The sequence below is a fragment of the Anolis sagrei genome, chromosome 1 (assembly GCF_037176765.1).
Source record: "Anolis sagrei isolate rAnoSag1 chromosome 1, rAnoSag1.mat, whole genome shotgun sequence".
NCBI classification, from domain to species: domain Eukaryota; kingdom Metazoa; phylum Chordata; class Lepidosauria; order Squamata; family Dactyloidae; genus Anolis; species Anolis sagrei.
Window position 1 is genome coordinate 104,892,012 of NC_090021.1, and position 27,137 is coordinate 104,919,148.

Here is a 27,137-nt window from a genome sequence, read left to right on the forward strand (position 1 = left end):
TGACAAGCTGGAATGTATCCAGCGGAGGGCGACTAAAATGATCAAGGGTCTGGAGAACAAACCCTATGAGGAGCGGCTTAAAGAGCTGGGCATGTTTAGCCTAAAGAAAAGAAGGCTGAGAGGAGACATGATGGCTCTTGGGCTTAGAAATGGAGATAAGCACCACCCTCCAGAGTCGGACACAACTAGACTTAATGTCAAGGGTAACCTTTACCTTTACTATCCGATGCGCAAGCATGGCCTATACTGAAAACTTTAAAATCCAGACTTACCCCATACTTTTTTGTTTGAATTTTGTAAACCTCAGAAGCCTCCCAAAGTCACTTTTATTTTCAGCATAAGGAAGCAAAGCCAAAAAGGCTGCCTTTCCTCTTTAAATTAATGACCTCTCACCATTAGGAGAGGGAAGCAGCAGGGAGAAAGCAGAGTTCACTGGGAAAGAGCCTGAGAAAGCACAGAATTCTGGGAAATGTAGTTTGGGAAAGCGAGGAGCCCTATGCCAGAGAATTTTTGTTACTCTTGTTATAGTTATGAAAATTTCTCTAACAATACTTTAGAAACAAAATGCTGGTGCTCCCTAATTTTATAATGAATTTTGAAACATTTTTTCATCGATCCCACAGTCCTAATACACACGCACAAACACATATATGGTGTATATATACATGTATATATGCATCATAGGTAAAGGTTTTCCCCTGACATTAGTCATGTCTGGGGGTTGGTGCTCATCTCCATTTCTAAGCCAAAGATCCGACATTGTCCGTAGACACCTCCGCGGTCATGTGGCCAGCATGACAGCATGGAGTGCCGTTACCTTCCCACCAGAGCACTACCTATTGATCTACTCACATTTGCATGTTTTCAAACTGCTAGGTTGGCAGAAGCTGGGGCTGACACCGGAAGCTCACGCCGCTCCCTGGATTCGAACTTGTGACCGATTGGTTAGCAAGTTCAACAGCTCAGCAGTTTAAACCACTGCACTGGGGGCTCTCTATATATGCATATTCTATATACTATATTCTATATACACAAATATAAATACATGCATATGTATGTGTACACATAGGTAAAGGTAAAGGTTTTCCCCTGACATTAAGTCCAGTCGTGCCCGACTCTGGGGTGTGGTGTTCGTCTCCATTTCCAAGCCAAAGAGCCGGTGTTGTCCATAGACACCTCCAAGGTCATGTGGCTGGCATGACTACATGAGTGCCATTTGTGTGTGTGCACATACAAATTCACAAATAATAATCTGCCTCTCCTCAAGGCTTTAGAGCAGGCATGGGCCAACTTTGGCTCTCCTGGTGTTTTGGACTCCAACTCCCACAATTGTGGGAGTTGAAGTCCAAACACCTAGAGGGCTGAAGTTGGCCCATGCCTGCTCTAGACAGGACACAACATTGTGTAAACATAATGCATATATTAAATAGGATGCCTCTACATTGTAGTGCAGAATTAACGCAGTTTGGTGCCACTTCATCTGCCATGGCTCCATTCTATGGTGTCCTATCAGCTGTAGCGTCACCAGGTCTGTAGCCTCCTCTGCTACAAAGGGCTGGTTCCTCGCCCAGCTACAACTTGGCTCCAAGGCAGGTCAAGCGGTGCCGAAGCGCGTTATTTCTACAGTGTAGACAGCACCCAAAGTCCGAAGGCAGAGCTCCTTCCACAAATGGAGCCCCCCTAATGACAATGGGGTGTGTGTGTGTCCCCCGCAAAATCTTGGGGGTGTGCTGCACCGGTGCCGCCCGTGCTGGCCTCTCCCTCCCTGGGTGTCTTTGTGGGGAAGGCCCTCCCCTCGGCGCCTGGCTCCCCTCCTACTATTCTGTTACTCAGGGAGTGAGCGAGCGAGCGAGTGAGTGTTTGTCAGGTGACTTGGGTCACGCCGTTTTCTCTCCTTAGGGAGGAGGGCCTTGGCTGGCTCCCCTTTCACAACGGCGGCCAGGAGGAGGAGGAGGAGGAGGAAGAAAAGGAGGAAGAGGAAGGGGAGAGGAAGCACCATTGCGGGGGGAAGGGGCTCCTCAGGGGGGGCTGAGGGATTGGGAGAGGGGTCAGGATGAGCCAGGTGCCGGGGAAGCCGAAGGAGCAGGAAGAAGGAGAGGAGGAGGAGGAAGAGGAGGAGGAAGAAGGAGAAGAGGAGGAAGAAGAGGAGGAGGAGGAGAACGAAGACGACGACGAGATCGTGGGCCTGGCCGACTATGGGGACGGGGCCGAGTCCTTCTCGGACGGAGACCCCGAAAACGGAGGCAGTGGGGCGTGTGAGTAGCCAGCTCTCCATAAAGGGAAAAGGGGCCTTGAGGGTGGGGAGTGGGAGGGCTGGAACGGGGCCCCTCGGAGCCTCCAAAGGCTTGGCTTCCTTTAGAGGAGCCGCCCCTCTTTTCTCCTCCCCAGGAACCCAAAGGCCATCTAGTCTAACCCCCCAAGCTTCTCCAAAGGCTAAGCTTCCTTAAGAGAAATTCTGACTCTCCTCCTTTAAGGAACCCAAAGGCTATCTAGGCTCCCCCCCAAAACTAAAGGATATTCAGATGCTAAGGCTTGACTTCCTTCAGAGAAATTCTCCCCTTTCCCCCTCCTCTTTTCACATAAAAGGGAATCCATAGACCATCTAGTCTGACCCCTCAAGTTCTTTCAGGGCCTCCAAGGCTTGGCCTCCTTGAGAGATGCCGCCCCTCATTTCTCCTTCTCCAGGAACCCAAAGGCCAACTAGTCTAACCCCCAAGCTTCTCCAAAGGCTAAGCTTCCATAAGAGAAATTCTGACTTTTCCCCTTTAAATACAGAGGAACCCAATGGCTTTCTCGTCTCTCCCCCCAAACTAAGGATATCCAGATCCTAAGGCTTGGCTTCCTTCAGAGATATCCCCTCCCCCTTTTCACATAAAGTGGAACCCAAAGGCCATCTAGTCTAATCTCCAAGCTTCTCCAAAGGCTTAGCTTCCTTAAAGATGATTTCTGACTCTTCCCTTTAAATACAGAGGAACCCAAAGGCTCTCTAATCTCTACCCCCCCCCCCCTCCTCCAAACTAAAGGATATTCAGATCATCTAAGTCTTAAGTCTTGGCTTCCTTCAGAGAAAGCCCCCCTCCTTTTTTGTTCCCACCCCTACCTCTCCCCTTCCTACCTCTCCCCTCCCTTTTTGTTTCCCCCCTCTCCTCTTTTTATGTAGGAGACAAAGTGATTTGTTTTTTATTATTGTTATGGTCTTAATTGATATGTTATGCTTTTAAATGTTTTAATATGTTTTTTATGATATTGTTGGCATTGAATTGTTGCCTTGTGAACCACCCAAGTTGCCTGCAGGCTGAGAGGGGCAGTATACAAATGTAGCAAATAAATAAATAAATAATAAACCCAAAGACCATGTAGTATAACCCCTCAGCTTCTCTCAGGGCCTCCAAAGGCTTGGCTTAGCCCAAAGAAACTAGCTCCCCTTTCTTCCCTTCTTTCCTTTTCGTAAAGGGGAACCCAAAGACCATCTAGTCTGAGCTTCTCCAAGCTGAAGAGAGATCCTGAGAGCTTCCAAAGGCATAGCTTCCAGCAGAGGAATTGCCCTTTTCTTCTGGTTCTTCTACCTCGCCTTTTCATATAGATGGAAGCCAAAGGCCATCTAAACCAGCCATGGGCAAAGTTAGGTCCTCTGAGTGTTTTGGACTTCAAACAGCCAGTAGGCTGTTAGGAGTTGTGGGTGTTGAAGTCCAAAACACCAGGAGGGCCCAAGTTTGCCCAGGCCTGGTCTAGACAAACCTCACAGCTACTCACAGAGCCTCCAAAGTCTTACCTCCTCTTTTGTTGCTCTTCCCCTCTATCTTTTTCATTAAAGGGAAACCCAAAGACTATTTAATTTAACCTCTAAGCACCTCCAAAGGCTTGGGTAACTCCAAAAAAACTAGCTCCCTTTTCTTCCCTTTTCATAAAGGGGAACCCAAAGACCACTTAGCCTGAGCCTCTCCAAGCAGAAGAGGGACCCTGGCTTAGCTTCCTGCAGAGGAATTGTCCTTCTTTTCTGGCTCTTCCACCTTACTTTTTCACATAGATCAGTGATCCCCAGCCTCCAGGTGTTTCGGACTTCAGCTGGCTGGGATTTCTGGGAGTTGAAGTCCAAAACACCTAGAGGAGCAAAGGTTGGGAGCCACTGACATAAATGGACTCCAAAGGCCATTTAGACCAGGCATGGATAAACTTGGGCCCTCCAGGTGTTTTGTACTTCAACTCTACAATTCCTAACAGCAGGTAGGCTGTTGGGAATTGTGGCAGTTGAAGTTCAAAACACCCGAAGGGCTGCAGTTTGGTGATGCCCGATCTAGACAAACCCCACAGCTACCCACAGGGCCTCCAAATTCTTGCCTACTTTTTTGTTGCTTTTCCCCCACCTCTCTTTTTCATTAAGGGGAACCCAAAGGCCATCTAGCCTGACCTGTGGAAAGGGCTCTAAAGAGAAGTCTTCACCACCATCTAAGGCACTTCTTCTTAAACTGTAGGTCCTGATCCCAAATGGGAAATGAGGGTCATAAAAATGTAAACATCTACACCAATGATTCTCCAATTGTGTTCCACCAGGTGTTTTGGGCTTCAGCTCCCATAATTCCTAACAGCTGGGATTTGTGAGAGCTGAAGCCCAAAACACCTGGTGGAGCACAGCTTGAGAACCACTGATCTACACAAATCTGTTAGCAACAGTGTTTACAGTGGACTTTGCAGGAAATGCTTCAGTTGTGCTCCACAAAAAGGAAAATCAGCCCTGTTTAGCAAGACTTGCAAATGCTGATCTCTTATCAGTACATGTTTTGATTTTATACCTATTTTATGTACCAGGGGGTTTCATACATCTTTGTTGGCCAGAAAGGGGTCACAAGTGGAAAAAGCGTATGAAGTTCTGCACTAGGGGACAGACTCTTCCTCTTGTATCAGCCTAATGCTAGCTCCCACCTTTCCTCATTTGAATCTTTCAAGATACAAAGTCTCCAAGTTACAAACATCCAATTTCCAAATGACTCAGTTAAGAACAGGGGTGAGATAATAGGAAATGAGACAAATCTCCCCCTAGGAAGGGAAATCCACTGAACGAGTTGTTATCATGGAGAAAGGGTGTCTCAACTGAGGGCCCTTCCAGACAGGCCCTATATCCCAGGATCTAATTCCAAGTTTTCTGCTTTAAACTGGATTAAATGAGTCTGTAACTGTCATATAATCTAGGATAAACAGAAAACCTGGAATCAGATCCTGGGATATAGGGCCTGTCTGGAATTGCCTTGAGGCCACACTGTCATATATTCCAGTTCAAAGCAGATATTGTGGGATTTTCTGCCTTGATAGTCGTAATCTTTTTTATACTGGTTTTAAACCACTTAATTTGATGTGTTGCAATAACAGATTCCCAGATTCGTTTAGTGTTTTTTCTGGTTATTTAATATTTAATATAACAACAGAGAGAAAAACAGGCAGGGACATCTAATCACCTTTCATTAAGAGTTTGCTCCAGGCACAGTCAGCCCATTGTATGCTAATCAAGGTGGTCAATTGAAAAGATTCACACCTAGCCCATCTTACAAAAGCCTTTTGTCTCACCCTGGTCTTTCCACAGATATATAAACCCTCTTTTTTCCCAGCTCCAGACCTCACCCTCTGAGGATGCCTGCCATAGATGCAGGCGAAACGTCAGGAGAAATGCCTCTAGAACATGGCCATATAGCCCGAAAAAACCCACAAGAACTGAGTGATTCCGGCCATGAAAGCCTTCGACAATATATTTAATATTTAATGTTTATTTTACTTAAGTGATATTTATTTTTACTTTTTGAATGTAGCACAAATCCTATGTAAAATCATACTATGTATTTTTGACATTAATATTGAAATCTGAAATATATACAGAAAGTCTTTACTTTGTTTATATGGCTGTGTGGAAGAGCCCTGAAGCTTTTTCACCAATCCTTGTTTCCATGACAAGCCACATTTTTCAAAATCCAATGATCACAGGGACAGAAAGTGAGGGGAAATCTTCAGAACAAGGGCACAGACAGCTAAACGGACTAGATGGTCTTTGAGTTCCCCTTTACAAAAAGGAAAGAAGGGAAGAAAGGGGAGCTAGTTTCTTTGGGTTCATCCTTCCCTATGCTATCCAAAGATACATAGATGGATGGAGTTACACTTTTAAAATGTACCTGTTCCGACTTACAGATAAATTCAACTTAAGGACATCCCTACAGAACCTATCTTGTTTGTAACTTGGGGGCTGCCTGTACTTGGAGGGAGGTCAGTCATCCCTATCTATATTGGGTGATACAATCATCCCTGAGGACAGCAGATTACAGTAGAGTCTCGCTTATCCAACCTTCGCTAATCCAACATTCTGTATTATCCAACGCTGTCTGCCTCCCGCCTGGATTCACAGCTGTTTCAATACTTTGCGATGTTTTGGTGCTAAGTTCGCAAATACAGTAATTACTACATAACGTTACCGTGTATTGAACTGCTTGTTCTGTCGATTTGTTGTAAAACATGCTATTTGGGTGCTTCATTTGTAAAATCATAATCTAATTTGACATTTAATAGTATTTTCCTTAATCCCTCCTTATTGTCCAATATTTTCGCTTATCCAACGTTCTGCCAGCCCATTTATGTTGGATAAGTGAGACTCTACTGTAGTTGGGGTGTGTATTTTTCGAACCAGAGCACTTGTTAGACCAAGAGGGTCACGTTTATGTTGCCTGAGGCAGCTGCCTCATTGCGCCCCCTCCCCCTTCTACAAGTATAGTGGTTTGCTGGCAAAGGAGGCTAGCATTGGGTAGAATGAGGCAGTTGCCTCAGGCAGCAAGCACTGGACTAGTAGGTGGGGAGGGCCAGAGGGGAGGGGATGACGAAATTGTGTGTGTGCTTGTGTCACATGCCTGCCTTGTGCCTCTAGGGGAGTGGAGGTCTTGCTTGTTTTGAAGTGATATTCTCAGAAAACCACCCTCCAGGCCATTTCTCCCCCCCCCCCCCACTGTTTTCTTCCGTGCAGATCATAGTTGCATTTCCACCCAAAGCAATCCTGTGTTCTTAAAGTGCAGATATAGAATACAAAGGGCTCTAGATCTCCTCGAGGTCCACCTAGCCTTTCTTAAGGATTAGAAGTTGTGCGATTGCAATAGAAGATCAGAGGTTTCCAGGACAGGCAAGCGGTCTTGCTGCTTTGAGGAGGTGCGGCTACACATGAATGCAGTTTAACACAACTTTTGTTGCCGCAGCTCAGTGCTATGGAATCATGACAAGTGTAGTTTTCAAAGGTCTTTCGTTTTCTCGGCCAAAGAATGATGGTGCCTCACAAAGCTAAGGGCCCTTCCAGACAGGCCCTATATCCCAGGTTTTTTGCTTCAAACTGGATTATGTGATCAAACTGGATTAGTGGTTTTCTGGGATAAACAGAAAACCTGGGATCAGATCCTGGGATATAAGCGTCCTAAAACTTCCAGGGTTCCATAATAGTAAGCCATGGCAATTAAAGTAGTGTCAAACTACATTAATTCCAGAGTGTAGATAATATAATAATAATAAATCTTTATTTATATTATGCTTTCCCCCTTAATAATGACTCAAAGCAGCTCACAACTTTTTAAAACACAATACAAATCAACCAGACATATAACAATGGAGCCCCAGGTGACGCAGTGGGTTGAACTGCTGAACTTGCTGACTGAAAGTTCGAATCTGGGGAGCGGGGTGAGCTGCCAACCTAACAGTTTGAAAACATGCAAGTGTGAATAGATCAATAGGTACTGCTTCGGCGGGAAGATAACGGCTCTCCATGTAGCCATTCCAGCCACATGACCTTGGAGGCATCTACGAACAACGCTGGCTCTTCCATATAGAAATGGAGTTGAGACCACCCTCCAGAGTCAGACACAACTAGACTTAATGTCAAGGGAAATCTTTGCCTTTACTATAACAATAAAACCTCATCTGCAATGGTGGCGCCAGCAAGAGAAGATGTACACCTAGTCAGGCTGCCAAGAGTGGAAATCAACAAGGGTGCTTGTACATTTAATGATTGTGTAGAAATGAGGGTTTCAGCAAATTTTTACTGTTATCTTGTTGTGTGACAATACCTGCTGCAATTTTTTCTTCTACAATTCAAAGCACAGGAGCCATCTCCAGTTTTATTCTGGCAGCCCTAGCAAGACATGCTTGCAACAGCTGCCTTGTCTGCCAACCCGTTTCTGGGCATAATTCAGAGTGCTAGTTTTGATCTATAAAACCCTATACTGCCCAAGTCCAGGTTATTTGAAGAACTGTTTTTCTCTGTCCCATCACCCTCTCAAGCTCTTTCTATGGTAACACAAGAGAGGGCCTTTTTTGTTGGCTGGTCCGCAACTCAGGGGAGGCTCCTTGTAGTAGAATGAAGGCAGTTTGACACCCTCTTAGATGCCATAGCTCAGGACTGTACTATGGAACCACAGGAACTGCAGTTTCACAAGGCCTTTAGCATTCTCTGCCAAAGAGCATTGTTGCCTCACCAAGCTACATCTCCCAGGATATTTCATTGGTCTCAAAGTGCTTTAATTCTGCATTGTTGTCACACCCAAATATGGTCCCATTCCTGATTGCCTTTCGTAGGCAGGTGAAAATCTTCCTCTGCCATCAGGCATTTATGGACTGATGAGAGGTGGACTTCTGGGGATTCTCATACATTAGCAACACTGTCAGAAGCCAGTGTGGTGTAATGATTTGCGCATTGGGCTATGACTCTGGAGAGGGGTTCAAATCCCCGCTTGGCTATGGAACCCCACAGGGTGACTTTGAACACGGCACACTCTCTCAGACTCAAAGGAAAGAAAGGGTAAGCCTCATCTGGAGAAATTCTGCCCCTGATGGCACAGTGGGTTAAACTGCTGAGCTGCTAAACTTGGTGACTGAAAGGTCACAGGTTTGAATCCGCGGAACGATGTGAGCGCCCACTGTCAGCCCCATCTTCTGCCAACCTAGCAGTTTGAAAACATGCAAATGTGAGTAGATCAATAGGTATCTCTCCAGTGGGAAGGTAATGGCACTCCATGAAGTCATGCTGGCCACATGACCTTGGGGGTGTCTATGGACAATGCTGGCTCTGCGGCTTTGAAATGGAAATGAGCACCAACCCCCAGAGTCGGGCACGACTGGACTTAATGTCAGGGGAAAACCTTTACCTTTAACCTTATGGTAAGTTTGCTTTATGATCTCAGTAAGTCAGAAATGACTTGAAGTCGCACAACAACAAGTAGTACTGCTAGGAGGAGAAAGGTCATGGGATGCATTGAGCTTTGGAGGCATGGAAGTTTGGTTTTGTGTGTTTAATGAGGGCCCAAAAGGAGGGAAATTTAGAGGTAAGGCTGTGAATACATGAGGGTCTTTCAGGTAAGGAAGTTGGAAAGTTGGGAAAGGGGAAGGTTTAAAGCAGAGGAAGGAATTTAATGGTGGCTGGGGTTTCAGAGTCCAGAAAAAATATAATGGGCTGAGGTTACGGATATGAGACTGTGAGCTGGCTATTGTAGAAGTGTAGTACAGCTAGGAAAGGGGCTGGTTTGAAGAGAGGTGTGTTGCTGCACATATTTTGGCCATACCAAACTGAAAGAGAGAGAGAGAGAAATGATAATTCAGTGCTAATAACCACATTTCTTGGTCAAATACTCAGCAGGCCAAGGTATGGGATATTTTCTGACAAGTGCTTGATGTTGAATCTAAGATCAGCTTTCTTATAGGCACATTTAAAATAACTTCTTAATAGTTTCATATTGCATTGCAGACAAAACTCTATACTTTATCCAGCTAACTCGTACAACAGCTTTTGCAAAGGCCAATATTGCAGATGGGACACTAAGGACGAGAGGCTGAGATTTGTGTAAAGCTATCTTTGTGTTACTGTAGCTACGGAGAGATGTAAGCCAGGAGATTGCTGGCTCAAAGCCTTAGGCAGCATTGTGTCCCCAGCTTTCGAATGTTTGGTTCTTGGTTATCTGTATATGTGCTCAGGAAGGACACAGAGGACAGTATTTCTGTGGGGTCTTATCTGAGCCAGTCTTTGCTTTCAATATTACATCTTTAGTCCCAGAAAATCAAAAGTATCTTTGAACACAGGTTTTCCATTGCTAGCGAATACCCATGTTCAGAATATACACGTCAGTATCTGAAGTCAAAGGGAACTTGGTGTTTAGAAAGTATAACTCAAAGTCAGACATAATTCCACCCTCATACTGTCCTCAGCATGTTGTATGAAGTGAAGAAGAAGGCTAAATAGCTGACTCTGGATAAGAGCAAAGCCAAATCTAGCTTTGTTGGGAGTCATGTGAGTATAGGTTTTCTGTGTTTTGCTGCTCTGAGGAAACATTGACCCATAATTTGGGGACGAGAATGAGTAAACTATATTTTAGCTAAGTTTTATAGGGAAGAACGGGGGAAAGGGGGAAGGGAAAAGAGAAGAAAAGCTTCCATGTGATGCAGAAATAATGAGATAGGGTTGTATAGGAGACTCTTGCTACTATTGGGAATGTACAGAAATAAATGAATAGTGACTTCCCAATTTGTTTTACCAGTAATTCAGAATAATTCTGCTATAGAGTGATAAGTGGGAATAGGAGAAATTTATTTTAGTTTTATTGCATTTTATCCTCCTTTTCTTCTGATTTAGGACCAACAATAAATATGACACAATGCAAATTAAAACAATGAACATGCATTACAATATGAGGGAGCCCCTGGTGGTGCAGTGGGTTAAACCCTTTTGCCACCAGGTCTGCTGACTGATAGGTCAGCGGTTTGAATCCGGGGAGAGCGGGTTGAGCTCCCTCTGTCAGCTCTAGCTCCCTATGCAGGGACGTGAGAGAAGCCTCCCACAGGATGGTAAAAAGATCAAACATCCGAGTGTTCCCTGGGCAACATCCTTGCAGATGGTCAATTTTCTCACACCAGAAGCGACTTGCAGTTTCTCAAGTTACTCCTGACACGGAAAAAAAAATGCAGTATGAGTGTATATATATACCAGTTAAACCTTTTGTGTCATTAAACTATTAAACATAAAAAATATTAAAATACATTAAAAGCTACACAGTTACCCCCAAATCCCGATCACCCCATCCCCAGCAGCCCACCACTCATCATCTAAATGACGAATTAATGTCAGTTCAATTCTACATTCAGTTGGATGAGAGACGCAGGACCCCTGAAAAAGTGTGAAAAACTTGGACCACATGTTAATAAAATGGTTTTGGAAATCTGTCAGAGCAAGGAAGGCTGACTTCAAGCCCATAAAAGGCAGCAGCTGTGTTCATCGCTCCTTTGCAGCTGTGAATGTCACTCCTTGTATTGCTAGCTGTTCTCCAAGGCTGTCTGCATATGTAGCTCTGATGAACTCTTATGCATTGATGTATAAGAAACACATTTTATGTGCAGATGTTTAAGAGAATGAACAAAGTGTATATTCAGTAGACAAAATGGTTTATTTTTGTGTTAAACATGGTTTTCCAGAACCTATTGCATTTTGCAGACCATAAACTTTCTTCTTTAGGGATGTTTCTGTTTTATGGACCAAGGAGACAACAAAAAGTGACTACTTTAAACTTTAGGCTTTCTTGAATACAGATTTTCCAAAGTATATTTGCTGGTGTTAATCCTTAAGAAACATTTATTTTCTTTGTTGCTCTAACTCCTTCCCAAATAGCAAATATATATTAATTATTTAGGGAAGGGAAGCCTTGCCTCTGTTTATGTACTATCTGTCTCTGTCAGTTGTATAACAGCATTGAATGTTTGCCATATATGTATCTATAATCTGTTCTGAGTCCCCTCGGGGAGATAGAGCAGAATATTAAAAAAGTATTTTATTATTATTATTTGAAACACAACAAGAGGAGTCCATAGCAGACACTCTGCTGGCTGTTGTAGTGGATCACACGTCAGACACTTCCCAAGTGTCTAGGACTGTGTGATGATGATGATGATGATGATTATTATTATTATTAACAAATTTAATGCATTAAATGGTAGCACAAGGCATCACCACCACATGCATTTTCAGATTACTTAGACCAGTGGTTCTCAACCTGTGGGTCCCCAGATGTTTTGGCCTTCAACTCCCAGAAATCCTAACAGCTGGTAAACTGGTTGGGATTTTTGGGAATCGTAGGCCAAAACACCTGGGGACCCACAGGTTGAGAACCACTGACTTAGACTGATAGAACATAAAATATAGGTAAAGATTTCCCCTTGACATTAAGTCTAGTTGTGTCTAACTCTGGCGGTTATCGCTCATATCTATTTCTAAGCCAAAGAGCTGGTGTTGCCTGTAGGTCATGTGGTCAGCATAACTGCATGGAGCACCGTTATCTTCCTGCTGAAACGGTAACCTATTGATCTACTTACATTCTGCTAGGTTGGCAGAAGCTGGGGCTAACAGCGGGAGCTCTTCCCGCTCCCCTGATTCAAACCACCAACCTTTTGGTCAGCAAGTTCAGCATCTGAGCAGTTTAACCCGCTACACCACCAGGGGCCCCAACATGAAATATACTGTGGACATGCAATGAATTTTAAACAAAAGGGGCATTTTAGATGACACCACTTTCAGAAGTATATATAAGAAGTGTTCTTTTTTTTCTCTTCGAAGAAGAGGAAATGTGATGAAAACTATTTCCAATGCATTAACCTCAGAGATGATTATACTTCTCCAAATTGAATATACTTCTCTAGCCGATGTCTTCTCCCATGCTTCTTGTTCATATATGTCATCTGATGATTCACAGCTCCTTTTGTGAACTGTTTTGAATGTACAGAAATAGCAAATGATAACTGTTCTTTCTGGGCTATCCTCCCACAGATTGCAGGTGGTGATTGAAAGGATTGCATACTTAAATGTTTTACACTATAAAGGATTCTGTTTATATGCACCAAGTTTTTTCCTCATGCATAATGCTTAATCCTGGGCACATGACAGAATTGAGAGAGGTCGCAAGCACAATGCTTGCCACAAGTCCTAAGGTGAAACCATAGTAAAGGTAAAGGTTTCCCCTGACTCTGGGGGGTGGTACTCGTCTCAATTTCTAAACCAAAGAGCCGCCATTGTCCATAGACACCTCCTAGATCATGTGGCTAGCATGACTACATTGAGCACCATTACTTTCCCACCAAACCGGTACCTATTGACCTATGCAGATTTGCATGTTTTTGAACTGCTAGGTTGGCAGAAGCTGCATCTAACAGTGGGAGCTCACCCTGCTCCCTGGGTTTGAACCGCTGACCTTTCGGGCAGCAAGTTCAGCAGCTCAGCAGTTTAACCCACTGCGCTACTAAGGGGCCCGACAGTGTGAGACAAAATAAATATATTTTGTGTGAACTGACATTGGAAATACTACTGGCCATTTATTGGTTGACCTGAGGAAGTGCCTTCAAGATTGACTTTTAGAGGTCGGATCTTAATCCTACCACTGAGATCTCAAACAGGGACAGAACTGGCCCACAGTTCTACTTCACATTTCCTGTGTTCCTAGATATCTATAAACTGATTAGCAAAGCTATCTAATTCAAAACAATATTAGTTCTTGTTAAAAAAATAAAGAAACAAGGCAGATAAAACAATGAGAACTAAAACTGCCATGTCACATTTTCTCCATAAAGCCATGGGCTGGATCCAAAGTGGCTATTCTGTCACAGAAGGGGGAAAGCCAATAATAATAATAATAATAATAGTAATAATGTATTCATTTATGTTCCTCCCTTCTCCCCGAGGCGACTCAGCAGGTTGCAGTATATAAACAGACACAGGCAAACATTCAATGCCTTGATTACAATGACATACACATTGAGACACAAATACGCAGGCAAAGGCACAGGCTTCTCCTTTCATTTCTGGCTTTGGAGGCAGTGCTCATCTCCAGCTTTGCAGGAGATGCTCTTTTCCATTTCCAAGCCGAGGAGCCTGCATCTGTAGACACCTCCTGGTTGTGTGGCTGGCATGACTACTTGGAGCATCTTTTTGCCTTTTCCTGCTGAAGCAGTACCTATTGATCTACTCACATTTGCATGTTTTTGAACTGCTAGGTTGGCAGGAGCTAGGGCTAACAGCGAGAGCTCAGCCCGTCCTGCAGATTCAAACTGCCAGCCTTCAGTTCAGCAGGACAAGGGTTTAACCCATTGCACCACCGCATCCTAATAGCCCTTTTTTCCCCCCATGGGAGCATCCTTTGAGTGGAATTCCACTCAAAATGGTCCAACCAATGGAAAGGGTAAAAGCTATCTCTTTCTTCTTCAGTTCTACTCACACTATGTCGGATGTTTCCCCTCTAAATTAGATATTCCAGATGGGAAAAGTGACATGGGGGGGGGGGGGGCTTCAAAAGATGTTTAGTGCTTTAGTCAATTTAGTCCAGCCTTCTGTGAGCGAAAGAAAGGCTCTGGGCAAAGTCGTCACTGGGAGAAAAAGGCAAACTTTAATTCTTACGTTTCCATTGCTTATATCAGTTACCATTAACTGGAACCGGTATAACCTCATGAATAATAAAAAAAATCTTCCTTGTTCAAAATGTGTGCTAATTGATAGCTGTAATTAATTTTCCTTGCACTTGCAATCCAATAACCCAGTAATAATAAAATGCGTAAAGAATATGGAACTTTAGATAGCATTGTATTCCGGATTGTTATCAAACTTAGTGGCTTATTCCTTAAGCAACTGTTTTCAAACCAGCAGGTGGTGCTAGAAAAATTGCTTGAAGAATACAGAGATCAATCCTTAAAATCAATTACTAAAGCTCATCCCTTCAACATCAGAGAAAATGCAAATACACAGTAAAGTTAATGCAGCTTGACGCCCCTTTAATTTTTTAAAATTGTGTCAGAAGTGACTTGAGAAACTGCAAGTCACTTCTGGTGTAGGAGAATTGGCAGTATGCAAGGACATTGCCCAGGGTATGCCCAGATGTTTTACCATCCTGTGGGAGGCTTCTCTCCAGCTTTCCATGTCCCTGCATGGAAAGCTGGAGCTGACAGATGGGCGCTCACCTCGCTCCCTGGATTCAAACCACCGACCTGTCAGTCAGCAGTTCAGTCGGCACAATGGTTTAACTCATTGTGCCACCGTGGCTCCACCCCTTTGCTATGACTCAATGCTGTGGAATCATGGGAGTTGCAATTTGGTGAGGCTTCAGCACTTTTTGGCAGAGAAGGATGAAGACCTTGCAAAACTACAATTCCCATGATTCCGTAGCATTGAGCCATAGCAACTCAAGTGGTATCAAATTGCATTAATTCTACAGTGTAGGTGCACCTGTAGCTCTGTGGGGGGTGAAAACAGTTAATAGGGGGGCAGTTACCTTCAAATGAATTTTAGGATTTTGAAACAAATACACATATGTTAATTGTTAATTATATAGTGTTGAAAAAATTCAGTTCTAGATTTCAATTATCTGTTTTGTTCAGTCCTAGATTTCAATGACCCTTTTAGCACTGAAGTCAAACCCAGGATCCTGCTCATGGGACTGAGAAGAAGTGGGAAATCCTCCATTCAGAAAGTCGTCTTTCACAAAATGTCACCAAACGAAACCCTTTTCTTGGAAAGCACCAATAAGATCTGCAGAGAAGATGTTTCCAACAGCTCCTTTGTCAACTTTCAGATATGGGACTTTCCTGGACAAATTGATTTCTTTGATCCCACCTTTGACTATGAGATGATTTTCCGAGGCACTGGAGCACTGATCTTTGTTATTGACTCTCAGGTAAAGAACTATTCACAGTGTTAGATTAGTTTTGCTTTCCTGTCCACACCCAACAGCCTAAACATGCACAGACAAACAACACCTGTAAGTAGACAAGTAAAACAGAAAGTGAAAAGAAAATCTGCACACATTGAGCTATCTTTCTCCATAGTACAGAGAATTTCAAGCAGAGTTTACGTTCTCTAACAGTATTGCCCTATGTTTTCCCCATTCCTACTGCTTGTTTTGTATTCAAAGGATGCTCCCAAGGATTGTAAGATTGTCTGGAATAGCATGGACTGTAACAGGAGACTTCAGTCATAATCTCCCATGGGTGGAAGAGACTTTGTCCATAAGGGACCTCACCAGTTCTTCTCTGTTTACATCTGGAAAGTTCTAATGCAAATATTCATTTGTGCTAGCATTCCTTATTTCGTAGGTCTCACCATGGCAATTGGCCTTATTTGCTGTTTCTGGCTATATGAATTATCTAAAACAAATATTAGCAATGTTCCGCTAAGAACTCATCATGAGCCATAACAGACCAGAAAATGCAATGAAAAACTCAGACGCGGCTGGAAGTACAGCGGGCCCTTGATAGCCACTTGGGGTTTGTTTCCAAGAACTGCTGTGGATGCCAATATGCATGGGTACTTAAGTCCCATAATATGGAATGGTATCGTAAAATGCTGTCACTTGTATAAAATGACAAAATCCATGTATTCATGGATTTAACCCTTCTCAAACCATGGGTTAAATCCATGGATACAAAATCTTTGGATGCATTGGTTTCTTTGGTTCTTTCTGACACTGACATGTTTCTTTTCCTACATGCAAGAACATGGTGGTGGTTTTTATTGTGATAGAGCTCAAGTTTTTATTGTGGTATTTCTGCAGACTGTAGTTGTGTAGGCAACTACAGATTCCACAGACACAGTCCACAGTTGTTGAAAATATGAATAGTCATAATACAAGAAAATGACCCGTCAGTTGAAACAACCACGAATGAAAAAGAAATCACATAATGTTTAAATGTGGACTGCATGGAAAGAAAACTAGGTCTTGTTACCAAATGAAACATGTTTGTTAAACAGTTATTTTAGCAAAGGAAAATAAAAAAACAAGAAAGAAAATAAGATTGAAGGTGTAGGAGTGCTGTGGAGATAATAGTCCTTGATAATTAGCCCAAGGATTATCTTTGCTGTAATTTCTGGCTGTGAAACTTTATTTTTTGATAAAAAGGAAATGTTTTGTCGCTAAGTAAACATTAGAAACTCTTCACTTTGTTATTGTTGATACAAAAGCACTTATCCAATTTATTTTTGTTTGTAGGATGACTATATGGAAGCATTGGCTAGACTCCATCTCACTGTTACAAGAGCATATAAAGTGAATCCAGACATAAACTTTGAAATATTTATTCACAAAGTCGATGGTTTGTCTGATGATCACAAGATTGAAACACAAAGAGACATTCATCAGAGGACAAATGATGACCTTGCAGATGCTGGGTTGGAAAAAATCCACTTAAGGTGAGAAGCAATTGATAAATCCCGACAGAGAGAAAAGAAATCATTAAAGCAAATAATCAGAGTGGCAAAATTGTAGGAAACAAAAGTAGGGTTACACTTCAGTCAAATATGCAGTAGTCAAGTAATTGGAGCCCTTGAGCTTGTTATGACCAGCTTCAGTATTGTGTTTTCAAATGTGGACTGCTCTGTTGCCCTGCGCCCTTGATTGTTTCTCATTTCCAGGAATGGGGGACTTTTGTCTCTCCATACATTCTTAGACTTCACTTCCCATGAACCACAACCAGGGGCGGCTTGTCCATTACTCGAAGTAAGCGGTCGCAGAACACTTTTTTTTTGCCAGGGGCGCAGAGGCACCTCTGTAAATGCCCCTCGACTGCCACTTGAGGAGCGCCCCCTCAGCTCACAACAGCCCTAGCAGTCCGGGGGGAGCCTCGGCTTTCTTGCCTCGCTGCCGGGCGATCCTCTTCCCAAAGGGGCCGGGCCCTTGAGCCTCGCCTAGCCCCTCTCATTCCTGCTCCACCCGGCACCGGGTGTGTGAGCAGAGCCGCCGCTCAATCGTTCTCCGCGTTCAATCCCTTCTCCATGACCGACTCCCTTTCCCGAGCCCCGGTGCTCCACCTGCCTCCTCTCCTCTTCCCAATCCGCGGGTGGGCCAAGGGGCGGAGCTGCTGTGCCTGGCCTGCTTCGGGTCCGGAGGCGTGTCTGAAGACCCCAGCGTGCGCACGAAAAGTCGCCTCTTCTCCTGACTTTCTCTTCAGCCATTGGGACCGAGAGAGAGAGAGAGGTAGGGAGCCCCTCCGGCTGGAGGTATCTCCCACCTCCGCTCCCTCCTTTGTTTTTGCGCCTACCTTCAGGAAAGGTGGGCATTTCCACCTCTCTCTCTCTCTCTCTCCGTCCCAATGGCTGAGGAGAAAGTCAGGAGAAGAGGTTACTGGGATATATAGTTCACCTACAATCAAAGAGCATTCTGAACTCCACCAATGATGGAATTGAACCAAATATGGCACACAACTCCCACGCTGAACAGAAAATATATATATTAATGATTGGTTTGGGGGGGGGAGGGGCAAAATACTGTTTGCTTATCGTTGAAAATTACCTAGGGCCGCCTCTGACCACAACCACTATGGATGGTGGTAAGGAGTAATGGGAGCTAGGGTCCAACAACAGTTGGAGAGCCAGAGGTTTCCCACTCCTGTATTAATAATATATTGTGAAAAACAGAACCAGAATATTGCTATAATCCTAATCATACCACTCTTGACAAATATAATTGGAGGAAAACCTTGCTGGGAAGAGAATTCTGCCAGTTCCAGGCAGTACGGCCATGTTTTTTTTAATTGCAAAGCAGTGATCTGCTTTGCAATAAAAAAGTTAAATAGTATATTATGTACAATAATTGACCTTAAAATAATGAATCCTGTTTTGAAGAGGAACACTTTCTGAGGATATTATACATTGGGATAAATTGCTAACTCCACAGTGTTACAAATGGAGTCCCTAAGAAAGCAGCCTAAAATTGGAAAGAGGCCTTTAAAATATTTATATGCTTTCTTGTTGCTATTCATTTTTACTCTGTTTCCCAGCATTCCTTTACATTGGGTTGCAAAGTAGAAAACATTAATAAAATGTTATTTAATGTGTTGTCGAAGGCTTTCATGGCTGGAATCACTGGGTTGTTGTGAATTTTCTGGGCTGTATGGCCATGTTTCAGAAGCATTCTCTCCTGACATTTCGCCCACATCTGTGGCAGGCATCCTCAGAGGTTGTGAGGTCTTTGCTGAAATGTCAGGAGAGAATGCTTCTGGAACATGGCCATACAGCCCAGTAAACTCACAGCAACCCAAGTATTTAATGCATTCGTATTTTCTAATAAATAAAACATTCTGTAGATGGCTGTTTTAAAGGAGTACATTGCTAATAACTGTTTCCTTTCCCAGCTTTTATTTAACAAGTATATACGACCATTCTATATTTGAAGCATTTAGCAAAGTGGTGCAGAAACTGATCCCCCAGCTGCCAACCTTGGAAAACTTGCTTAACATCTTTATTTCGGTAAATATTTATGTACATGTGTGTAACTATTTGCATTTCATGTATTCTATTGAAAAAAACATACTTTCATTTGTTTTTAATATTGTTTTCCAAAAACATTGTTACATTTTTTTTGCTGCTAGGCTTTCTGAAGTATAAGCTAAAAATGCAGACAAATAAGAATCTGACTCAGGGCCCTTCCACACAGCCTTATATCCCAGAATATCAAGGCAGAAAATCCCACAATATCTGCTTTGAACTGGCTTATCTTGAGTCCACTGTCATATAAGATAAAGGTTTCCCCTTGACATAAAGTCTCTGGGCAGTGATGCTCATCTCCACTTCTAAGCCAAAGAGCTGGTGTTGTCCTTAGATGTCTCCAAGATCATGTGGCTGGCATGACTGCCGGAGCAGTCCCTACTCACATTTGCACATTTTTGAACTGCTAGGTTGGCAGGAACTGGGGCTAACAGCGGGACCTCATTCTGCTCCCCAGATTCAAACTGCCAACCTTTATTTATTTATTTATTTATTTTACAGTATTTTTATCCTGCCTTTCTCGGCCCAAAGGCAACTCAAGGCAGAGTACAATTGGCAACAATTTGATGCCACAACATACATAAATACCAATTAAAAACATTTAACATAGCATAATAAAAATCCATATAAAACAATTAAAACTATAATCATCAATGTCTTCTAGTTAAACTCATTATCCATTAGCATCATTTAAGCTGTTCTGTGTTTGCTATTTCATAGTACTGTGTTTGTTTGTAATGCTGCATCTCCGAAAGCTTTTTTCAGAAAAGTCAGGAGGGGGGGGGGCGATCTTTTGGTCAGCAAGTTCAGCAGCTCAGTAGTTTAACCTGCTGCACCACCCACACTGTTATATATTCCAGTTCAAAGGAGATATTGTAGGATTTTCTGCCTTGATATTCTGGGATATAGGGCTGTGTGGAAGGGCCCTGGGTTATCACCATTAGTGATATTTCCCCAGTTTGTATTTGCTATCAACATATATGAGAGGCTGAGAGACACAAGAAATTATCACATTCGTCATCTAAAGGTTTCTCTGCTTCTTGTTTCCTTGTAGAATTCTGGAATTGAGAAAGCCTTTCTCTTTGATGTAGTCAGTAAAATTTATATTGCCACTGACAGTTCGCCAGTGGATATGCAGACGTATGAACTAAGCTGCGATATGATAGACGTTGTCATTGACATTTCCTGCATCTATGGGTAAGTAGAGTGTTCTTGCCTGTTGCTTTTCTCTGGAGGCAGTCTGCAAGGCTTAAGAGTTACTAGAAAATTAACAGATTTGAAAAGAAATACCCTCTGGACTCTCCATATGCAGGGACATGTTTCCAACCTTACTGTTCTCATTCTAGTAAAAACACTATTCTCAAGAATAAATAGCCCACCGAAACTATTGGAGTCATGTGATCACATAATATGTGTGTGCTTATTAGAGCTATATGTGTATGGATCAAAGTAATCCTGCAGCTTTGCAGAGGGGTGATTTAGAGGAATTGCTTTGGGGAGGGGCAACAAAAGGAGTAGAGTGGTAAATATAGGTGTGGGAAGGCTAAAGCAGTGTGATAAAACTTTTCTGGGTTTTTGTTTACATATGTAGACGCCTTGGATCTTTCAACTGGAGTTAGCCAGAATTAGTAATATGTACTCTGAAACTAGACTCCACTTTAATTCAGTTCTCTCTCTTGATAGCTTCAAGAGCTAGAGATTCGACTTTTAAATAGGGCTAGAGATTAAAGAGCTAGAGATTCGACTTTTAAATAGGATGACACTCTGTGTCATAAAAATACTCTTTTTTTTCAAAAGCAGAAATGGACTTTGAGTAACTTTCTTTTGTCATTTTTTGTATCCATGTGACCCCCTGAAGGTTCCCAAGGGCAGAAAATAGGTGCCCAAACGTGCCACCACTCTTTGTTGTGAGCAATATATCTAGGATCAATGTGTTGTCGAAGGCTTTCATGGCCAGAATGACAGGGTTGCTGTGCGTTTTCCGAGCTGTATGGTCATGTTCCAGAAGCATTCTCTCCTGACGTTTCACCTACATCTATGGCAGGCATCCTTAGAGGTTGTGAGGTCTGTTGGAAACTAGGCAAGTGAGGTTTATATGTGGAATATCCAGGATGGGAGAAAGAACTCTTGTCTGTTCGAGGCAAATTTGAATGCTGCAATTGCCCACCTTGATTAACATTGAATGGTCTTGCAGCTTCAAAGCCTGGCTACTTCCTGCCTGGGGGCTCCTTTGTCGGCAGGTGTTAGCTGGCCCTGATTGTTTCCTGTCTGGAATTCCCCTGTTTTTTGAGTGTTGCTCTTTATTTTCTGTCCTAATTTTCAATATTGGTAGCCAGATTTTGTTCATTTTCATGGTTTCCTCCTTTCTGTTGAAATTGTCCATATATTTGTGGATTTCAGTGTCTTCTTTGTGTAGTCTGACATGGTGGTTGTTAAAGTGGTCCAGCAACCCAGTGATTCCGGCCATGAAAGCCTTTGACAACAGAAGCCAAACTTCTGGTTTCACTTGAAGACACAAAAAAGCCCTAATTGTTTTCATCATCTGCTCCTCCTATTGTGTTTCACCTCTGAGTAATGTTTTGAACATTGCCAGGATCTACTGATGGGCAAAGCATATTTCTAAGATAAAAGCACAAAAGAAGGGAAAGTGAAAACAGAACTAAACACTTAGCCGAAGCTGCGGGCTATTTTTAAACTTACAGTCCCTCTTTATGTTCTTTCAGATGACTCACACTTGGTAGAAGGAGATGGAGCAAAACAAAACTTATTGTTGAGAAGCAAGCACCACTTTTTCAAAAGCAGGAATTCCCTGTGCTTGTTGCCTCTTGTTTTCTCCTCATTCTCATAGTGATTTTAAATTCCTTAAAATTGTATGGATGAGAGGAGTGCATAGCACTGGGAAGCTTAACAGTCTTTCCCTATCAGCTTTTAATCAGAATCATTCTGATTATATCATGCAATTAATGTCAAAATCTTAAATTTTAGTCCCTAACTAGTGTGCAAAATGTCAAAGGCACAATATGAAGGAATACCTCCCTGTTGTGACTTGATGCTGCCTTGCACCTGGTTAACTAACCAGTTGTCTATCGTGTATTCAGAGAATCACCTATTTGAGATTTTCTATAATAAGACTATTGTAGATTATTTGTAGAATACTGCAGACATCAGATTTGTAATGCAATTTATTTTAAAGGGTGCTCACCAATGCTTGCTCTTCATCCTGGAAAGAAATGACTAGTGGATTGCCGCAGGGTTGGGTCCTGGACCCAGTTCTGTTCAACATCTTTATTAATGACTTGGATGAAGGTTTAGAGGGCATGATTATCAAGTTTGCAGATCACACCAAATTAGGAGGGATGTCTAATACTCCAGAGGACAGGATCAGAATTCAAAATAACCTTAACAGATTAGAGAGATGGGCCAAAACCAACAAAATGAAGTTCAACAGGGACAAATGAAAAATGCCCCACTTAGGCAGAAAAAAATGAAATGCAAATATACAGAATGGGGGACACCTGGCTTGAGAGCAGTACGTGTGAAAAAGATCTTAGAGTCCTTGTGGACAACAAGTTAAACATGAGCCAACAATGTTATGAAGCAGCTTAAAAAGCCAATGGGATTTTGGCCTGCATAAACAGGAGTCTAGTGTCTAGATCCAGGGAAGTTCCGCTACCCCTCTATTCTGTCTTGGTCAGACCACCCCTGGAATCACACTGTGTCCAGTTCTGGGTATCGCAACTGAAGGGAGATGTTGACTCTAAGCTGGAATGTGTCCAGAGTAGGTTAACTCAAATGATCAAGGGTCTGGGAACAAGCCCTATGAAGAGCGATTTAAAGAATTGGGCATGTTTAGCCTGCAGAAGAGAAGATTGAGAGGAGACATGATGACGGCCGTGTATAAATATGTGAGGGAAAGGACATGGAACAATGGCTTCAATCTACAGGAAAAGCGATTCCACCTGAACATTAGAAACAACTTCCTAACTTTGAGAGCTGTTCACCACACTCTCTGCACCAGAGTGTGGCGGAGTCTCCTTCTTTGGAGGCTTTCAAACGGAGACTGGATGGCCATCTGTCAGGGGTGCCCATGAGGTCTCTTCCAATTCTATGATTTTATGTTTCTATGAAATAGTTTATAAGATAGGAATGCTTTTTCCTATGTGGGAATGAGTAAATAATGTGCTGTGTTTTCTCGTTCCTTTCCCCATCCTGCACTATTGTGTTTAGGCTGAAAGAAGATGGCGCTGGAACTCCTTATGATAAAGAATCAACAGCAATAATAAAACTGAACAACACAACTGTCCTTTATTTAAAAGAAGTGACAAAGTTTCTTGCCCTTGTTTGTTTTGTCAGAGAAGAAAGCTTTGAAAGAAAAGGTATTTTGTTTCTTGTATGTAATTATAACATTTGAATTGGTCAAAATGGCTTCATAATCTTATTCCCCTCCATAATTACATAATTTGCATGTGTTGGTAATGCAGTGTAAAAGAACTAAAACATCCAAAACTGCTGCAAAGAATATTATTGTGAAGAATATGGAAACAATGAAGAGTCTGGAGACACATTTGCGTAGTTTAATTAAATTATAAATGCAAGGGTGGCCTCATTACAACTAAGTTGCTGTTCTATGAATAGCCATTCTTAAAATTCAATTTGTTTAGTTCCATTATTTAGTGTCCTGCACCCACCCAAGCAAGTATGTATAAAACTACCAACTCAGGTAATTGGGTTGCTGTGAGTTTTCCAGGCTGTATGGCGATGTTTCAGAAGCATTCTCGCCTGATGTTTCGCCCACATCTATGGCAGGCATTCTCAGAGGTTGGGAGGTCTGTTGGAAATTCAGGTAACTCTTCATGTATTGGATAAAGTGGACAGTGATTTCAGAACAAAACTGGTTAGTCTTCAAGGCATACAAAACAGTTTTATTGTTTTTGCCACAACAAACTAGTATATCAACACTTCACTAAAGAATGTTGTGAGACAAGGAAATGTCATAGCAGATGGAATCAGCTTTGTATAATGCAGGTTAAAGTTGCTGGATCCATTTGTTGTGGTGTTTGGATTGGAGTTCAGGATTGCTGATCATCTTTTTACTCTCAAAACAACTCTGTGAAGTAGTAGGATGTATCTCAGTGATCTTTATGGAATGGGACCAGCATGTTGTTTTGGAGTAAGATACCAGGAGACCAGGGTTCGAAAACCATCTTCATTGGGTGAATTTGGTCATGCCACACTTTCTAATTCCAAGAGAACAGCAATGGCAAACCTCTCCTAGGCTTAATACATTGGCCAAGAAACCCATAGAAGAGGGCCACCATAGGTCAAATTAGCTGTGAAGGCACATAATAACTCATTACCCCGCCCAACCAGAGCTTTCCTTGTACAAGATGCTCTTCTCACCATTCCTGCTCTTTGTTTGCTTCTCATAAAAGAGAATGGGGAAACACTATGTACATAATTTGTGTGTGTTTATATATGTATATATATGCATTGCCAAATAACACAGCCCAACAAAAAACTTTTTTTCTTGGTGTCTTGGTTTTTAGGCCTGTTCCCAGCATTCTTTGGGGTGCCGACTCACAATATTGTATCGAGTAGACCATATCAACTCAAGTTTTTTAAGATATGGATATTATTATTTTTTTAATGGGAGAACAGATTAAGACTGGTATATGCCATATATTTGTATCTCAAAAACTGGAGCTGATGCGGCGGAGGGGGGGTTGGGGTTCGAACCAGCAGGCCAAATATACTCCAAAATCAGGCTAACATTTGAGGCACCAAAATATGTGTTGGCCAGTGTTATAGTTCAGTGTGCTTTCCTTTTCTTCAGTCCTGATTGAGACCCACATTTTCCTATTATACTCATCTTTTCTGCTCTTCTGCTGGAGTGTGTAGATGTAGTTATGTAGTCCTTCTCGGCCTTTTCACATGCTCATTATATATTTTTTTCATATCAGGAGTGACTTGAGAAACTGCAAGTCGCTTCTGGTGTGAGAGAATTGGCCGTCTGTGGGAGGCTTCTCTCATGTCTCCGCATGGAGAGCTGGAGCTGACAGAGAGAGCTCATCCATGCTCTCCCCGGATTTGAACCCCCAACCTGTTGGTCTTCAGTCTTACCAGCACAAGAGTTTAAGCCATTGTGCCACAAGGGGATCCCACTCATTAGATTATACTAATATATATGCAGTAATTAATTCTCAGAGTGGTAAATTATTCAGGCTAGCTCCTTATTTTTGTGCAAATTTATATTTAGGTTTCAAATTGAACAACTTATGTGAGGCGCCCAAAGTGAGTGGAGATTGGAAAGATAAACTAGAAATAATTGGGAATTGTTTCATTCCAGATAATTGACATATTTTTGAAATAGCAACCATACATTAAGTAAAGAAGTGATTATTTGTAAATTTTCAGGCCATGGTGCATGGATCTTTTAGGTTCCCATCTCCTTTGAAGTCTGCTAACAATTAGATCAAATTAGTTTCTTGCTAGTGAGATTGTATTCCTCCAGAATTTAATTACTCTAGCTACATAACAATATGGATGATTTTAAACTGCTGCAGGCAAGAAAGAGTTGATCTGTGTACAATTATTTTATTACCTTGAGGATTCATATAAGGGAAGTCGCCTCACTGCACTTTGTTGTCCTCCCCCCCCCCCCCCCCGGTGTAGGATTGATCGACTACAACTTCCACTGCTTCCGTAAGGCCATACACGAAGTGTTTGAAGTCAGAATGAAAGTTGTGAAAGCACGGAAGAATCAGAACCAAATGCAGAAGTCCAAGAGGACCACCCCGAACGGCACACCTCGAATGCCAGTGTAGTAAACGTTTTACTGTTAGGAGATAAGGCCTCTTTATGACATTTAAGGGTGTCGTAAGGTTCCATAGCTGGATAATGAACGGAACTGCTGTATAGTCAATATGGATTTTTTCCACACTAGCCTCCCTCCGAAACACTGTATATTTTCATTTGTTCATATTACGGTATCTATGACAGAACTGTTTTGCACTTTTGTCTCGTTTCATGATCAAAAATGAACTTTTTGATAAACCAGGTTGTATTTTATTTAAAAAGACACTTTTTAATGTGTGGTCTTGGATAGAACATGTATCATAATTTCCCTACATGCTGCAGATAAATGAGTAAACAATCAAGAAAACATGATAAGGTAACTTTTTTTACACCTTTGTGACTTTAATATTCATGACGGATATAGATATGTATAATATCCCGACTAGTAAAATCATGATTTATTTTGAAGTACAATAGCAATACAATATTTCTTGGGGAGTCCTTGTGGGATACATCAGACATTTTGTAAAAAAACAGGCTTTGGGGCTAAGTAACTCCCAAAGGTCTCCATAAATCCTAGTAAGACCTCTTTGTTCTTTATATGATTACCGCTACCTGAAAGTAACTTTCTATAAAGAGACTTATTTTGTTATGGTTGCAGGTTGTGTCTGGTTGTGTTTTTCTTAACATGTTTAAAAATGCTGTAGTGAGAGAAGTCTTACAAATGGAGGAGTGTAGTAATTGTGCATAGAAGGGATAGGTCCAAGTACAAAAGCCATTGTTCATAATCCTTTAACACAGTGTTCCTCAAACTTTGTTCTTTCACGTGTTTTGGACTTCAGAACCCCAAGGAAGCCGAGGCTTCTGGGAGTTGAAATCCAAAACGCTTGGAGGACTATTAGGAATCACTGCTTTAGCATTTCCTTCATAGATGCCTACATTTCATTGATGGGTGACTACTTTGGAGGAGGGTGCACAATCTGTGTGGAGCCACAGGATGCCATACAGTCAGAACTACACTCCTTATTTGCTGAGGTTAGGGGCACAAGACCCC

General features: G+C 42.3%; 1 protein-coding gene across 1 annotated transcript; it reads left to right on the forward strand.

Annotated features, from left to right (window-relative positions):
• Positions 1-1,838: 1,838 nt before the first annotated feature.
• On the forward strand, positions 1,839-26,740 carry RRAGD (Ras related GTP binding D). Its single transcript, XM_060753023.2, has 7 exons — positions 1,839-2,255; positions 15,409-15,704; positions 17,016-17,215; positions 19,156-19,270; positions 20,343-20,485; positions 23,516-23,664; positions 25,961-26,740. The coding sequence occupies exons 1-7, from the start codon at positions 2,054-2,056 to the stop codon at positions 26,110-26,112; spliced, it is 1,257 nt and encodes a 418-aa protein (XP_060609006.2). The 5' UTR covers positions 1,839-2,053; the 3' UTR covers positions 26,113-26,740.
• The last annotated feature ends 397 nt before the right edge of the window (positions 26,741-27,137 follow it).